General features: G+C 36.3%; 1 protein-coding gene and 1 pseudogene across 6 annotated transcripts in view; both read left to right on the top strand.

The window, feature by feature from the left end:
• Window positions 1-16,240, top strand: part of MIGA1 (mitoguardin 1) — a 91,060-nt gene that overhangs the window by 50,392 nt on the left and 24,428 nt on the right. For all 6 annotated transcript variants that reach the window (XR_012379405.1, XR_003208231.2, XM_073896483.1 and 3 more), the window contains exon 8: window positions 2,707-2,807. Coding sequence is in view for 4 of the 6 variants with exons in the window: in XM_073896483.1 (XP_073752584.1) it covers window positions 2,707-2,807 (101 nt within the window). In the remaining 2 variants the exon portion in view is untranslated. The remainder of the gene's footprint in view (window positions 1-2,706; window positions 2,808-16,240) is intronic.
• Window positions 12,408-12,999, top strand: LOC112824109 (alpha-ketoglutarate dehydrogenase component 4 pseudogene; annotated as a pseudogene).

The following is a 16,240-nucleotide window of genomic DNA, read 5'->3' as shown; positions in this document are numbered from 1 at the left end:
TTGAGTGAAGTAAAACAGACTTTTAATAGCTCATGGGTAATGTCTGAAAGGTAAAGTGACATAAGATAAATGTCTGTGTTCCACTCTGAAAATAGCAAAAGTCATATGGAACCAAGATTTAACTTAATTGACTTGTAATTTAATCCTGCTTTAAAAGTGGTTTGGCATAATGAAAATTGTACTGTGACTTCATTTTGCACAATTAATATTAACAATGGAAAAATAAGATAAAGGTTTGAAAGTTGTAAATGCCAGTTCACTTTTGTAAATGGTTTATCTCTCAAAGTTTGTGTGTGCATTTTAAAAAATCATGTGTGCACTGAAAAGAAAATAATGGGAATTTTTCTGGGTAATTGAATGTCCAAAAATACCAATCTTATTATAGTTGTTTATGAGCATAAAACCAATTATGTTGTTTCGTTCTCAAGTTCAATGAAAAATTTAATTTCTAAAAGAACATATATTTTTGAAAATAGAATAATTTACTTATAATTACTTCTGATTTTGTTCCATTAATACTCATTTAGTGGTACAAGGGTTTTAAGCTGTGAAAGTAGGTACTTTAAAAGGATTCATGTAACCTTCATCTGGAAACAATTACAATTTTTTTTAAAAGATTTTTTAAAATTTATTTATTTGACAGAGATACAGCGAGAGAGGGAACACAAGCAGGGGGAGTGGGAGAAGGAGAAGCAGGCTTCCCGCGGAGCAGGAGCCCAATGTGGGGCTCAATCCCAGGACCCTGGGATCATGACCTGAGCCGAAGGCAGACGCTTAACGACTGAGCCACCCAGGCACCCCTGGAACCCTGGAAACAATTATAATTTAAACTTGGAAGATAAATGGTTGAATTGTCAAATGTAGGCCTCCTAAATATAAAGTAGGGGGAAAAATACGTGTATATTTATTTTCAGTACCTAGTAGGAATGAACTTTGTACCAGTTATGGCTTACTTGCTTTTCTGCTTGGCTTACAGTGTGGAATATAAATTGGTTGCAAAACTTGAGTTTAAACTAAATTAATGGTTTGCATTAAAAAAAAAAAACTCTACATTTCCTGTATAGAATCACAAATGTCCATGTTTTCTGGTACTTGAGGGTTTTAAATAGGACTTGGAAAATTCCTGGTAAAGTTAATGAACTTTATTTTGGGAAAAATGATGATGGAATAGAAATTTGGATGAATGAAAGCCAAAGAGATTTCTGGTTCCTTTTTATTTTTCTTAATTTATTTTTTTTTAAGATTTTATTTATTTATTTATTTGACAGAGAGAGAGACAGTGAGAAAGGGAACACAAGCAGGGGGAGTGGGAGAGGGAGAAGCAGGCTTCCTGCCAAGCAGGGAGCCTGATGCAGGGCTCGATCCCAGGAGCCGGCGATCATGGTCTGAGCCAAAGGCAGATGCTTAACTACTGAGCCCCAGGCACCCCTCTGGTTCCTTTTTAAAGAAGATAAAGTATCTGACAAATTTAGCAGATTGAGGGTCAGTAAGAAAAATTAGTATGTATTTTGTTCTTTGCTTTTTCATACTTGTGATAAATTTTAAAGGATATCAGTTGTTTGCTACAATGTAGACACATCTGTAAGCAAGTTCAGTATTTATTTGAAAACTCAATGTTAACAGATTCCCGATGATAGTATGTGAAGATTTGATACCCACATTCAGAATGTTGCATATGTTAATAGGTAGACTGTCTTGGCATGGCTAGATAAACCATTTGCCAAAATATTTAAATTTTTTCAGCCCTTATAATCATTGGGATGGTTATATTTGACCCTCAAGTAGCCAGAGCAAACATCGGGGACCTAGCTCTGATTGTTTTTGGCCTTTCAGTGTTTTAAAGTAAGTCTTAAGGACTGAAGAACAAATATATATATATATATATCTATATGCACATATAGATATATATATCTATATAGACATACAGATATATATATCTATATAGACATACAGATATATATGAGAGAGAGAATGAGCAGAGGGAGAGGGAGAGAGCATCCATAGCAGACTCCCTGCTGAGCACAGAACCCGACTTGGGGCTTGATCCTAGGACCTGGGATCATGACCTGAGCCAAAACCAGGAGTCAGCTGCTTAACCAATGAACCACCCAGGCTTAACCAGTGAACCACCAGGCACCCCTAGAGATACCTTCTTGAATAGTTTTAATCAGTTTATCACAAGTTACTGGCCAGACAACATTTTATGTTAATAATTTATTGAATTTGAATGAACCTACTCGTTCTCATGGTTTGGGCAAGGTCACTTGCAACTAATTTGCTCTGTTTCAGACTTCTCTGGTATATGCTGATTTTACAATGTATGGCAGATAATCCAACTCTAGTTATATACCAGTTTAAATTATTACATATCCAAAAGCTTGTTAAATCTGATATTAAGTTTAATCCCTTTTTAAAGTAAAAAATGTCTGCTTTATAGTACTTTCTCCTCTGCTTGGCAGTGTTTCAGAATCAGTTAAACAATGAATACACTTTGAGAATCTTATCAGATTATATCCCATTGGTTTGTATTTACTGTTTTTCTTTTAGGTTCCAGTCTAAATAAAGACAGAAAGACAGAAAAGAAAGAAAGAAAGAGAAAGAAGGACAGAAAAAGAAAAGAAAGAAAGAAAGACAAGACCAGACCTACTATAGAATGTCAGTGACAAGGAATATCAATTTCTTAACTTTTCTTCTTTTACTTTTAAGATAAAAATACAGATACCACCATGAAGGGGAGTATGGATGAATTTGGCCTGCGAGACTCCTTGAGTGTTGCATCAACTGATTCCTTTGCTTCAGCAACAGAGGTAGGACAGTATGTTCCCAGTGAGAATTTCTCATTCTTTTTCACCCAGAGAGTACAGTTTTGCCACTGTGCTGTAATTCAGTTGCCATTTAAGTAATATTTACTATGTGGTAGATACCAGGTTACAAAGATGACTATAACATGAACATGAGTTTGCACAGGAGCTTATAGTCTTTTTAGAGAGGTAAACATGTAAACACATACTTTAGAGGTACACTGTCATATACTGTGGATTATGGGTGAGGCATATAAGTATCTTAATGGAAAGTAATATCTTATATCAGGACTCTTAAAAATGTTTAGATTCCTTAGCTTAGAAATCATACTTCTAGATTTTTTTTTTTAAAGATTATTTATTTATTAGAGAGAGAGAACACTCAGTAGAGAGGGGCAGAGGGAGAGGGAGACAGAAACTCAAGCAGACTCCATGCTGAGTGCAGAGCCCCACTTGGGGCTCTGTCTCATGACCCTCAGATCAGGATCTGAGCCAAAACCAAGAGTCAGTCACTCAACTGACTGTGCCACCAAGGCGCCCCTAGGTACTTCTTTCCAGAAGGTGATCAGATTCAAAGATTTATATATAAAAATAATCACTATGGCATTTTAATAATAATGAAAAACTGGAAATAGTCTAATGCCAAATTATGGTGTATACATAATTTGAAATATTGTAGTGCCAAAAACATGTTTCCATTTATTTTTAATGACACGGGAACATTCGTTAAATGAAAAGAGTAGTACGTAAAGCTTTATATAGAGAGTATGATTATAATTTTGTAATAAAAACAGAAAAAACATGTATGTAGTATATTGTGTAAGTATTTAGGCAGAGAAAACAAAGTCTAGATATAAATACACCAATGTGTAAACAATGGTGATCAATGAATTATAAATTTATAGGTGATTTGTTTTCTACTGAGATTTAAATTTTGTATCAAAAGAGAATGCTTGCAGAGTGCTCATCTTTTTATAATTTTTTTCTACTTAAAACAACTTTAAAAATCACATATGCTCAATTTTATCTTAGAATAACTTTATTTTTATGGTAGATTTTGGATATTAATGCTGTCTTTTTTCATATAAATAGTATCCACATCTGTAATTCATGCTGTAGCATAGAAAGCTTTAATATTCCAATATCTTGTACCCTAAGCCTTGATTCTGCCTTTTTAATTTTAATTTTATTATTTTTTAAAGATTTTTTTTTTAAAAATTATTTATTAGAGAGAATGTGAGAGAGTGAGTGAGTGGGGGGCAGGGGCAAAGGGAGAGAGAAAATCTCAGGCTGACTCCGTGTTGAGTGCAGAGCCCAATGTGGGGCTCAATCCCACGACCCTGAGATCATGACCCAAGCCAAAATCAAGAGTCTGATGCTCAACCAACTGAGCCACCCAGGCACCCCTCTGCCTTTTTTAAAGCTGTACTGATCATAATCTTTAATCTTCTCAAGATTTTCCTTTATATGTATATGTATATTTTAGTTATTGCTTACAGTAGCATCTCCTGAATTGTTTACATTTTTCCTTATATTTTTATATTTGTAAGTTTGCAATAGATAAAACATATCTACTTCTTTTGTAGAAAAGATATTTCTCTTCCCTTTTACTGTTTGATATAGACAACTTTATCTTTCTGTTCTTTTTTAAAAAAATTTTTCCAGCTTTATTGAGATATAATTGATATATAATATATAAATTTAAGGTGTACAGTGTGATGATTTGATACATATATATTGTGAAATAATTACCATAGTAAGGTTAGTTAATACGTCCTTCACCTCACAGGATTATGTGTATATGAGGGGGGGGGATGAGAATGTTTAATGTTTACTCTCTTAGCAACTTTCAAGTATATAATACAGTATTGTTAACTGTAGTTGCCATGCTGTGCAGTAGATCTCCAGGATTACTTCATCTTCTCATGGGAAGTTTGTACCCTTTGACCACCATCTCCCCATTTCCCTCATTCAGCCTCTAGCAATCACCATTCTACTCTCTGTTTCAAAGGATTTAGCTTTTTCAAAAAGATTTCACATGTGAGTGATAGAATACAGTATTTGTCTTTCTTTGACTTATTTCACTTAGCATAATGCCTTCGAGGTCCATCTGTCTTGTCACAAATGCCAGGATTTCCTTCTTTACCATGGGTGAATAATATACTTTACACACACACACACACACTCATACACACACATTCCCCTACACACTCTACATCTTCTTTATCTGTTCATCTGTTATTGGACATTTAGGTTATTTCCATATATTGGCTATTGTGAATAATGCTGCAGTGAACATGGCAGTGCAGATATCTCAAAATTGTGATTTCATTTCCTTTGGATATATACCCACAAGTGGGATTGCTCGGATGATATGGTAGTTCCATTTTAATTTTTAAGGCACTTCTGTACTGTTTTCCATAGTAGCTGTAGCAATTTACATTCCCCCCAACAGTGTACCAGGTTTCCCTGTTGTCCCTGTACTTGCCAGGATTTGTTATCTCTTGTCTTTTGGATAATAGCCCATTCTAATGGATGTGAGGTGATATCTCATTGTAGTTTTGATTTGTATTTCCCTGATTAGTGATGTTGAGCACCTTTTCATGTGCCTTTTGGCTATTTGTGTCTTGTTTGGAAAAATGTCTATTCAGGTCCTCTGTCCATTTTTTAATTGGATTTTTTTCTGCTATTGAGTTCTTTGGGTTCCTTATATATTTTGGATATTAACTCCTTATCAAATAGATAGTTTACAGATATTTTCTCCCATTTAGTAAGTTACCTTTTCATTTTGTTGATTGCTTCTTTTGCTCGACAGAAGGTTTTCAGTTTGATGTAGTCCCACTTATTTTTGCCTTCATTGCTTGTGATTTTGATGTTATATCCAAAATATCAGTGTCAAGACCAATGTCAAAGAGTTTTTTCTCTATGTTATCTTTTAGCAGTTACATGGTTTCAGGTCTTATGTTTAAGTCCTTTTTTTTTTTAAGTAGGCTCCATGCCCAGTGTGGAGCTTAATGCAGGGCTTGAACTCACAACCCTGAGATCAAGACCTGAGCTGAGATCAAGAGTTGGAGGCTTAACCAGTTGAGCCACCCAGGCACCCTTACGTTTAAGTCTTTACTGCATTTTGAGCTAATTTTCTGAGTGGTGTAAGATAGGTGTTCAGTTCATTCTTCTACATGTGATTATCCAATTTTCCCAGAGACTATTGTTTCCTCATTGAGTATTCTTGGCTCTCTTGTCAAATATTGGTTGACCTTATATGCAAGGGTTTATTTCTAGGCTCTTGATTCTGTTATGTTGGTCTATGTGCCTATTTTTATACCAGTACCATACTGTGTAATTACTATAGCTTTGTAGTATAGTTTGAAACCGGGAAGTATGATGCCTCCAGTATTGTTCTTTCTCAGGATCACTTTGGCTCTTTGAGATCTTATGTGGTTCCACACAAATTTTAGGATTGTTTTTTCTTTTTCTGTGAAGAATGCCACTGGAATTTTGATAGGGATTGCAATGAATCTAAAATGGCTTTATGGATTTTAACAATATTAAATCTTTTGACCCGTGAACATGAAGTATCTTTTCACTTTATTCACTTCAGTTTCTTTATCAGAGTCTTAAAGTTTTCAGTGTACAAATTTTCACCTCCTTGGTTAAATTTTTTTTTAAAGATTTTATTTAATTATTTGACAGCAAGTGAGCACAAGCAGGGGGAGCAACAGAGAGAGAGGGAGAAGCAGGCTCCCCAAAGAGCATGGAGCCCAATGAGGGGCTCGATCCCAGAACCCTGGGATCATAACCAGAGCTGAAGGCAGACACTAAGTCACCCAGGCACCCCTTCTTTGTTAAATTTATTCAAAGTATTTTATTCTTTTTATTACTATTATAATAGGGTTGTTTTCTTAATTTCTCGCTCTCTCTAAAATTTTAATCCCAGTATAGTTAACATACAGTGTTATATTAGTTTCAGGTGTACAATATAGTGATTCAGCAATTCCACACATTACTCAGTGCTCATCATAAGTGTCCTTTTTTTTTTAAGATTTTTTATTTTTATTTATTTGAATGAGAAAGAAAGCAGACTGAATAACATGAGTGGGGAGGGAGGGGTAGAGGGAGAGGAAGAAGCAGGCTCCCTGCTAAGCAGGGAGCCTGATGTAGGACTCAGTCAATCCCAGGACCCTGAGATCATGACCTGAGCAGAAGGCAGACGCTTAACTGACTGAGCCACCCAGGTGCCCCAGTAAGTGTGCTCTTAATCCCCTTCACTTACTTCACCCATCTCCCCATCCACCTCCCCTCTCATAACCATCAGTTTGTTCTCTATAATTAAGAGTTTGTTTATTCATTTTGTCTTTTTTTTGTTTGTTTTGTTTCCTAAATTTTCATATGAGTGAAATCATGTGGTGTTTATCTTCTCTGACATATTTCACTTAGCATTATATCCTATAGATCTATCCATGTTGTCACAAATGGCAAGATTTCATTCTTTTTTATGGCTGAATAATATTCTATTGTATGTATATATATACTACATCTTCTTTATCCATTCATCCATTGATGGACACTTGGGCCATTTCCATAATTTGGCTATTATAAATAATGATACATTAAGTACAGGGGTGCATATATCTTTTCAAATTAGTGTTTTCATATTCTTTGGGTAAATACCCAATAGTGGACTTACTGGATCATAAGGTAGTTCTATTTTTAATTTTTTGAGGAACCTCCACATTGTTTTCCACAGTAGCCGCACCAGTTTACATTCTCACCAGTGGAGCACGAGGGTTCCTTTTTCTCACATCCTTGCCAATACTTGTTTCTTGTGTTTTTGATTTCTGCCATTCTGACAGGTGTGAGGTGATATCTCATTGTGGTTTTGATTTGCATTTCCCTGATGATGAGTGATGTTGAGCATCTTTTCATGTGTCTGTTGGCCATTCAGATGTCTTCTTTGGAGAAATGTCTGTTCACGTCATCTGCTCATTTTTTATTGGATCATTTGGTTTTTTGTTGGTGAATTGCATAAATTCCTTTTATATTTTGGATACTAACCCTTTATTGGGTATGTCATTTGTAAATATTTTCTCCCATTCAGTAGGTTATTTTTTAATTTTGTTGATTGTTTCTTTCACAGTGAAGAAGCTTTTTATTTTGATGTAGTCCCAATAATTTATTTTTGCCCTTGTTTCCCTTACCTCAGTAGACATTATCTAGAGAAATGTTGCTCTGGCTTATGTCAGAGAAATTAACTTCCTGTCCTCTCTTCTAGGATTTTTATGGTTTCAGGTCTCCCATTTAGGTCCTTAATCTATCTTAAAGTTGTTTTGTTTTTTTTCTTTCTTTTCTTTTCTTGAGAGAGAGCACACATGAGCAGGGTGGGAGGGGCAGAGGGAGACAGAAAATTCTAATTCGCATGGAGCCCAAAGTGGGGCTTGATCTCAGAACCCTGAGATCATGACCTGAGCTGAAGTCAAAAGTCGGACACTTAACCAACTAAGCCACCCAGGCACCCCTTGAGTTTATTTTTGTGTATGGTATAAGAAAGTGGTCCAGTTTCATTCTTTTGCATGTTGCTGTCCAGTTTTCCCAACCCAGTTTGTTGAAGAGACTCTCTTTTTCCCATTGCATATTCTTGCCTCCTTTGTCATAGATTAATTGGCCATGTAATCATGGGTTTATTTCTGGGCTCTTATTTTGTTCCATTGATCTGTGTGTCTATTTTTGTGCCAATACCATGCTGTTTTGATTACTATAACTTTGTAGTTAATTTTGAAATCTGAGATTATGATACTTCCGTTTTGTTTCTCTTTTTCAAGATTACTTTGGCTATTCAAGGTCTTTTACGGTTTCGTACAAATTTTAGGATTGTTCTAGTTTTGTGAACAATGCTGTTAGTGTTTTGATAGGGATTGCGTTAAATTTGTAGATTGCTTTAGGCAATATGGACCTTTTAACAATATTTGTTCTTCCAATCTATAAGCATGGAAAATCTTTCTATTTATGTCATATTCAGTTTCTTTCATCAGTGTTTTATAATTTTTAGAGCACAGATCGTTCACCTCCTTGGTTAAGTTTATCCCTAGGTATTTTATTCCTTGTGGCGCAATTGTAAATGGGACTGTTTTGTTCATTTCTCTTTCTGCTACTTCATAATTAGTGTATAGAAATGCAACAGGTTTCTGTGTATTGATTTTGTATCCTGTGACCCTTCTGAATTCATTTATCTGTTCTGGTTTTTTGGTGGAGATATATATATATATATATATACATATATATATATATATATATATATGGCATCATGTCATTTGCAAATAGTGACAGTTTTGCTTCTTCCTTACCAACTTGGATGCCTTTTACTTCTTTTTCTTGTCTGATTGCTATGGCTAGGACTTGCAGTAGTATGTTGAACAAAGGTGGTGAAAGTGGACATCCTTGTCTTGTTCTTTTTTTTTTTTTAAGATTTTATTTATTTGACAGAGCACAAGCAGGGGGAGTGACAGGCAGAGGGAGAGGGAGAAGCAGGCTCCCCGCAGAGCAGGGAGCCCGATGCGGGGCTTGATCTCAAGACCCTGGGATCATGACCCGAGCTGAAGGCAGTTGTTTAACCAACTGAGCCACCCAGCCGCCCCTCCTTGTCTTGTTCTTGATCTTAGGGAAAAAGCTCTCAGTTTTTCAGCTTTGAGTATGATGTTACCTATTATATATGGTCTTAATTATGTTGAGGTATTTTCCCTCTAAACTTACTTTGTTGAGGGTTTTTATCATGAATCCATATTCTAATTTGTCAAAAGCTTTTTCTGTATCCATTGAAATGATCATATGGTTTTTATCCTTTCTCTTTTTGATGTATTGTATCATGTTGATTTACTTGTGAATATTGGGCCACCCTTGCATCCTGGGAATACACCCAACTTGATCATGGTGAATGATTTTTTAAAGGTATTGTTGGATTCGGTTTGCTAATAAAAACGTTGGGGATTTTTGCATCTATGTTCATTACAGATATTGACCTGTAGTTCTCTTTTTTGTATTGACTATCTGGTTTTGGTATCAGGGTAATGTAAGCCTCATAAAATGAATTTGGAGGCTTTCCTTCCTCTTCTATTTTTTTGGAATATTTTGAGAAGAGTAAGTATTACCTCTTCTTTCAAATGTTTGATAGAATTCAACTGAAGCCATCTGGTCCTAACCCTTTTGTTGATTGGGAGTTTTTTGATTAGTGATTCAGTGTCATTGCTGGTAATTGGTCTGTTCAAATTTTCTGTTTCTTCTTGATTCAATTTTGGAAGGTTATATGTTTTTAGGAATTTATCCATATCTTTTAGGTTGTCCAATTTGTTGGCATATAATTTTTCATAATATTCTCTTGTAATCTTTTGTATTTCTGTGGTGTTGGTTGTCATTTCTCCTCTTTCCTTTCTTTTATTTGAGTCTTTTTTTTTTTTTTTTTTTATGGGTTTTGCTAAAGGTTTATCCATTTTGTTGATCTTTTAAAAGAGCCAGCTCCTGGTTTCATTAATCTGTTCTGTTGTTTTTTTAGTTTCTATTTCATTTATTTTTGTTCTAATCTTTATTATTTCCTTCCTTCTACTGGTGTTGCACTTTGTTCTTCTTTTCATAGCTCCAGTAGGTGTAAGGTCAGGTTATTTGAGATATTTCTTGCTTCTTGAGTTATGCCTATATTGCTATAAATTTCCCTCTTACAACAGATTTTGCTTCATCCCAAAGATTTTGGACCATTTTGTTTTCATTTTCATTTGTCTCCATATATTTTTTTATTTCATCTTTGATTTCTTAGTTGACCCATTCATTGTTTAGTATCATGTTACTTAACCTCTGTATGTGTGTTATTTCTAGATTTTTTCTTTTTTTTTTTCCTGGATTTTTTCTTATTGTTGATTTCTAGTTTCAAAACATTATGGTTGGAAAAGATGTATGTTATGACTTTGATTTTTTTAATTTGTTGAGGCTTGCTTTGTGACCTAATATGTGATCTATTCTGGAGAATGTTCATTTGTACTTGAAAAGAATATCTATTCTGTTTTAGGATGGTTCTGAATATATCTGTTAGATTCATCTTTTCCAATGTGTCATTGAAAGCCACTGTTTCCTTGTTTTCTTTTTGGATGATCTATCCATTGATGTAAGTGGGGTGTTAAAGTCCCCTACTATTATTGTATTACTGTCGATCATTTCATTTATGTTTGTTATTAGCTGCTTTTTGTATCTGGGTGCTCCCATGTTGGGTGCATAAAAATTTATTATTGTTTTATCTTCTTATTGAATTGTTCTCTTTATGATTACATAGTGTCCTTCTTGTTCTCTTCTAACAGTCTTTTTTTTAAGTCTGTTCTGTCGGGGTGCCTGAGTGGCACAATCGGTTAAGCATCTGACTCTTAGTTTCACCTCAGGTCTTCATCTCAGGGTCATGAGATTGAACTCTCTTGTCGGCCTCCATGCTCAGCACAGAATCCACTTGAGATTCTCTCTCCCTCTCCCCCTTCTGCTCATGCTCTCTCTCTCTCTAAAATAAATAAATATTTCTTTTAAAATCTATTTTGTCTGGGGCGCCTGGCTGGCTCATTCGGTAGAGCATATAACTCTTGATTTCAGGGTCATGAGTTCAAGCCCGACTTTGGGCATAGAACTTACTTTTAAAAAAAAAAGTCAGTTTGTCCAATGGAAGTATTGCTCGCCTGGCTTTTTTTCCCCACTTCCCTTTGCATGATAAATAGCTCCTCCATCCATTCACTTTCAATCTGAATGTGTCTTTTGGTCTGAAATGAGTCTCTCGTAGGCAGCATACAGTTGGGTCTTGCTTTTGTATCCATCCTATCACCCTGCATCTTTTGATTGGAGGGTTTAGTCCATTTACATTCAAAGTAATTATTGATAGGTATGTACTTATTGCCATTTTGTTATTTTATGGTTGTTTTTGTAGTTCTTCTCTGTTCCTTTCTTCTCTTCCTCTTTTCTCTCACAGATTGCTGGTTTTATGTAGTGATATATTTGGATTCCATTCTCTGTATTTTTTGCATGTGTATTACCGGTTTTTGATTTGTGGTTACTGTTAGTTTTGTAATCACATCTTATGCATAGAGTAGTCTATATTAAGTTGATGGTCACTAAAGTTTGAACCCATTCTTGTCTCCCCCCCAGCATTTTAAGCATAGGGTGTCATAGGTTATATCCTTTTATTTTGTGAGTCACTTGATTGAATTTTATAAGCATACTTATTTTTACTGTTTTTGTGCTCCCTACTTTTCTTATTCCTGCATATGGTCTTTCCTCTCAAAGAGTCCCTTTTAACATTTCTTGTATGGTTGAATTAGTGGTTACAAATTCTTTTAACTTTTGTTTGTCTGGGAACTCTTTATCTCCTTCAATTCTGAATGATACCCTTACTGGATAGAGAATTCTTTGTTCCAGGTTTGTTTTTGTTTTTTGTTTTTTCTTTCAACACTTTAAATATATCATGGCACTCCCTCTGGCCTGCAAAGTTTCTGGTGAAAAATCAGCTGATAGCCTTATGGGGTTTCCCTTGTATGTAACTGTTTTATTTTCTTTCGCTGCTTTAAAAATTCTCTCTGTATCTCGGAGCGCCCCGGAAACTGCTGCCACATCCTGGGGTCATGATGGGCAGTAAGATGGCGTCTGCCAGCAGGGTCTTTCAGGTAGTCAAGCCACATACTCCATTAATAAGGTTCCCTGACAGAAGAGACAATCCTAAACCTAACATATCAGAAGTTCTGAGATCAGCAGGACTACCGTCTCACTCTTCTTCAATTTCACAGCATTCTAAGGGAAGTAAATCCCCAGATTTGCGGGTGCATCAGGGTCCACCAGACACTGCAGAAATAATAAAAACATTACCTCAGAAATTCAGAAGGAAACTTGTATCTCAAGAAGAAATTGAATTTATCCAACGTGGAGGTCCAGAATAATCACTGACAGTGTGGCTGCTGTTTGTTATCAGACAGAAGACTAGTCTTTACAATAAAGGACTTCCAAAATGGCACATGAGAAATTATATAGTAAATAACTTGAATAAATACTCTGCAAAAAAAAAAAAATCTAGAAAATTTAGATGGACAATTGTATCTCCTAATATATGTATCTTGGTCAGCTTCTCCACAAGCTTACCTAATTGTTTATATGCTTATTAAAGTATACATTTAAAAAAAAATAAAAAATAAAAAAATAAAAATTCTCTCTTTATCTCTACTCTTTGCCATTTTAATTACTATATATCTTGGTGTGGGCCTCCTTGGGAAGATCTTATTGGGGGCTCTCTGTGTCTCCTGGATCTGGATGTCTGTTTCCTTCCCCAGATTCAGGAAGTTTTCAGCTACTATTTCTTCAGATACATTTTCTACCTCCTTTTTCTTTCTCCTTCTGGGAACCTTATAATGTAAATGTTATTATGCTTGATGGTGTTGCTGAGTTCCCTTTGTCTATTTTCATTTATTATTATTATTTTTTCTCTCTCCTCTTCAGCTTGATGGCTTTCCATTATTCTATCTTCCAGGTCACTGATTTGTTCTTCTGCTTCCTCTAGTCTAGTATTTATTCCATCTACTGTATTTTTAGTTTCAGTTATTGAGTTCTTCATCTCTTGAGTGTTTGTTTTGTTTTGTTTTCTGTCTCTTTGTTGAGGGTCTCAGTGAGATTCTCCATTCTTTCTCAAGTCCAGTGAGTATCTTTATGGCCATTACTTTAAATTCTCTTTCAGGCATATTACTTATCTCCTTTTCACTTAGCTCACTTGCTGTGATTTTGTCTTGTTCTTTCATTTGGGACATATTCCTCTGTGACCTCATTTTGTCTAACTCTCTGCATATATTTCTTTGTCTAAGTCAGCTGTATCTCCTGCCCTTAAAAATAGTGGACTCATGAAAAAGGGGTCTAGTGTCCTACAGTGCAGTGTCCCCTGGTGCTTCAGGGTTGTCTCTATGTGTTTCATGTGCCCAGCTATTGTGGCTGAGCCGCTTTTGCCTTCAGTCCAGTTGTCTGAAGTGGTTCTCTTTGCCTGTTGTGGGCAGGGCATGGTCCTTGTGTTTTTCTTTTTTTTAATTTTATTTTATTATGCTAATCACCATACATTACATCATTAGTTTTTGATGTAGTGTTCCATGATTCATTGTTTGCATATAACACCCAGTGCTCCATTCAGTACGTGCCCTCTTTAATACCCATCACCAGGCTAACCAATCTCCCCACTCCCCTCCCCTCTAGAACCCTCAGTTTGTTTCTCATGGTCCCTGTGTTTTTAATGGGCCAGTTTGGGGCCACCTTGGGCTTGAGTTGAGTCAGAGCAGGTGTATGTTGGAGATGCAGTAGCCCTGAACTGCAGGGTACTTTCCCTGTGTTTTCCCCAAGAAGCTTTCACTTTGGGGCAGGTCCTGCAGTCAGACATGGAATCTGTTCCCAGTCCACTGCTATCTTTCCCCAGTCCACTGTGCTGGAGCCACATTTGGACTGTTATGTGTAGTTATTTTTCTTTCCAAGGCTGGAGTCACTTTGGAGTCGTGCTGGCCCCTGTCAGGGCTGCTTGCCAGGCTTAGAACATCACTTTGGATGGGCTCCATTCAAGTGTGTATTGAAGGGGAGAGGACCACAGGAGAAATCAGGGGCAGAAGTGGTGTGTTAGCAAGGTTTGTGCAGTTCTGCTATGGGAGGAGACTTGGATGAAAGCCTAGCAGGAGAGGGTATGTCTACAGGAGAACACCAGGGCAGGGTGTACTGTTAGCAAGTTATTTGTCAAATATTAGTGCTTCACTGGTTACTGCAGGTATCCGTGTATCTAGGCTGGGTGGTGGGGCAGGGAAATAGTGTTCGCCAGCTCCTTTGTTCCTGGAGAATTCTCCCAAAGGTCCCCGCCTCTCCAGCACATGCTCTGAGATTAGTAAACAAATCTCCCTCCCATATATCCCAGGCATTTTTCAAATTGCTGTTTCTATGCTGTATCTCAGTGGGGCTATTTGTTGTGGTGCCTCTTTAAGAGTGGGGACTCAGTTTTCTGTCTTCCTCTGGCTCGTACAGAACCAAGCCTGCTGATTTTTGAAGTTCCAAGTGTTAAGCTCCACCAATTGTTAAGAACTTGTAAAATTTGGATCAAAGCCTCTGGTTGTCTTACTCTGAAGGTTCAGGTGGTTCGAGTGCTTGGTGTAAGGGTCTTTTTCTCTTCCCTCTCTGCACTGTGGTGTCCCTACCTCTCATGAACAGCCCTGTGGGTCCATTTAGCTCCTGACTGTAACTCTGCTCTTCCTACCCACTTTGATGTGGCTCCTTCTTTACATTTAGCTTTGGAGAGTTTGTTCAGCCAGTCTTCAGTCAGTTTTTGGGTTACTTACACTGATGTGAGTATTATTTAGTTGTATCCCTGGGATGAAATGAGCTTAGGATCTTCTTACTCTGCCATGTTCCTCTTAATTTCTCTTTCTGATTGATTATTGTGAGTGTATAGAAAGGCAACTAATTTTTTTACATTGCTTTTGTATCCTGCAACTTTACCACATTTGTTTATATTCTAACAGTTTTTTGGTAGTCTTTTAAGATTCTCTCTATATAGGATTATATCATGTGCAGACAGAAACAATTTTACTTTTTTCTTTCCAATTTGGATGCCTTTTTTTCTTTGCCTTGCCTGATTGCTCTGGCTAGAACTTAAGTGCTATGTTGAATAGGAGTGGTAAGAGTGGGCACTCTTATCTTGGTCTTAGGGGAAAAGCTTTCAGTCTTTCACTGTTGAGTACGATACTAACTATGGCCTTTATTTTTTTTTTTTAAGATTTTATTTATTTATTTGACAGAGAGAAACAGTGAGAGCAGGAACACAAGCAGGGGGAGTGGGAGAGGGAGAAGCAGGCTTCCCGCTGAGCAGGGAGCCCGATGTGGGACTCGATCCCAGGACCCTGGGATCATGACCTGAGCCGAAGGCAGACGCTTAATGACTGAGCCACCCAAGTGCCCTAACTATGGCCTTTATTGAGGTACATTTTTTCTATACCAAATTTATTGAGAGTTTTTAACATAAAAGGATGTTCTATTTTGTCAAATACTTTTTATCTTTCTGTTCTGTGGATACTTATATCCTAGATGATTTATAAGGAGAATTGCTACTCACTTTGCATTTTTCTGCTGTGAGGAATGTTATACCTAATTTGTCCAGTTTCCTTATAATATGCAACTTTTAAAAAATATTTTGCCAAGTGTTCATTATACTTACTTTGTTGTTTAAGTTACAGAGGTTTGATAAAAAGAATCCTTATGGAAAACAAAATACATTAAAACCACAAGAAGGGGTCAATATTTGAGAAACATCTTAGGAATGCTTCTAGGGTATAAATGTATGATCTTGGAATGTGAATATTCCAAAATAAGTTCTTTTCTAAGAAATGTTTGTTAAATTATTTTTAATTACATTTATTATATGC

Source organism: Callorhinus ursinus, unplaced genomic scaffold, assembly GCF_003265705.2.
Source record: "Callorhinus ursinus isolate GAN/ISIS: 27379988/994484 unplaced genomic scaffold, GSC_fseal_2.0 scaffold9, whole genome shotgun sequence".
In the NCBI taxonomy this organism is placed as follows: Eukaryota; Metazoa; Chordata; class Mammalia; order Carnivora; family Otariidae; genus Callorhinus; species Callorhinus ursinus.
The sequence above is the reverse complement of the archived record's forward strand: the minus strand, read 5'-3'. Positions and strand labels throughout refer to the sequence as shown.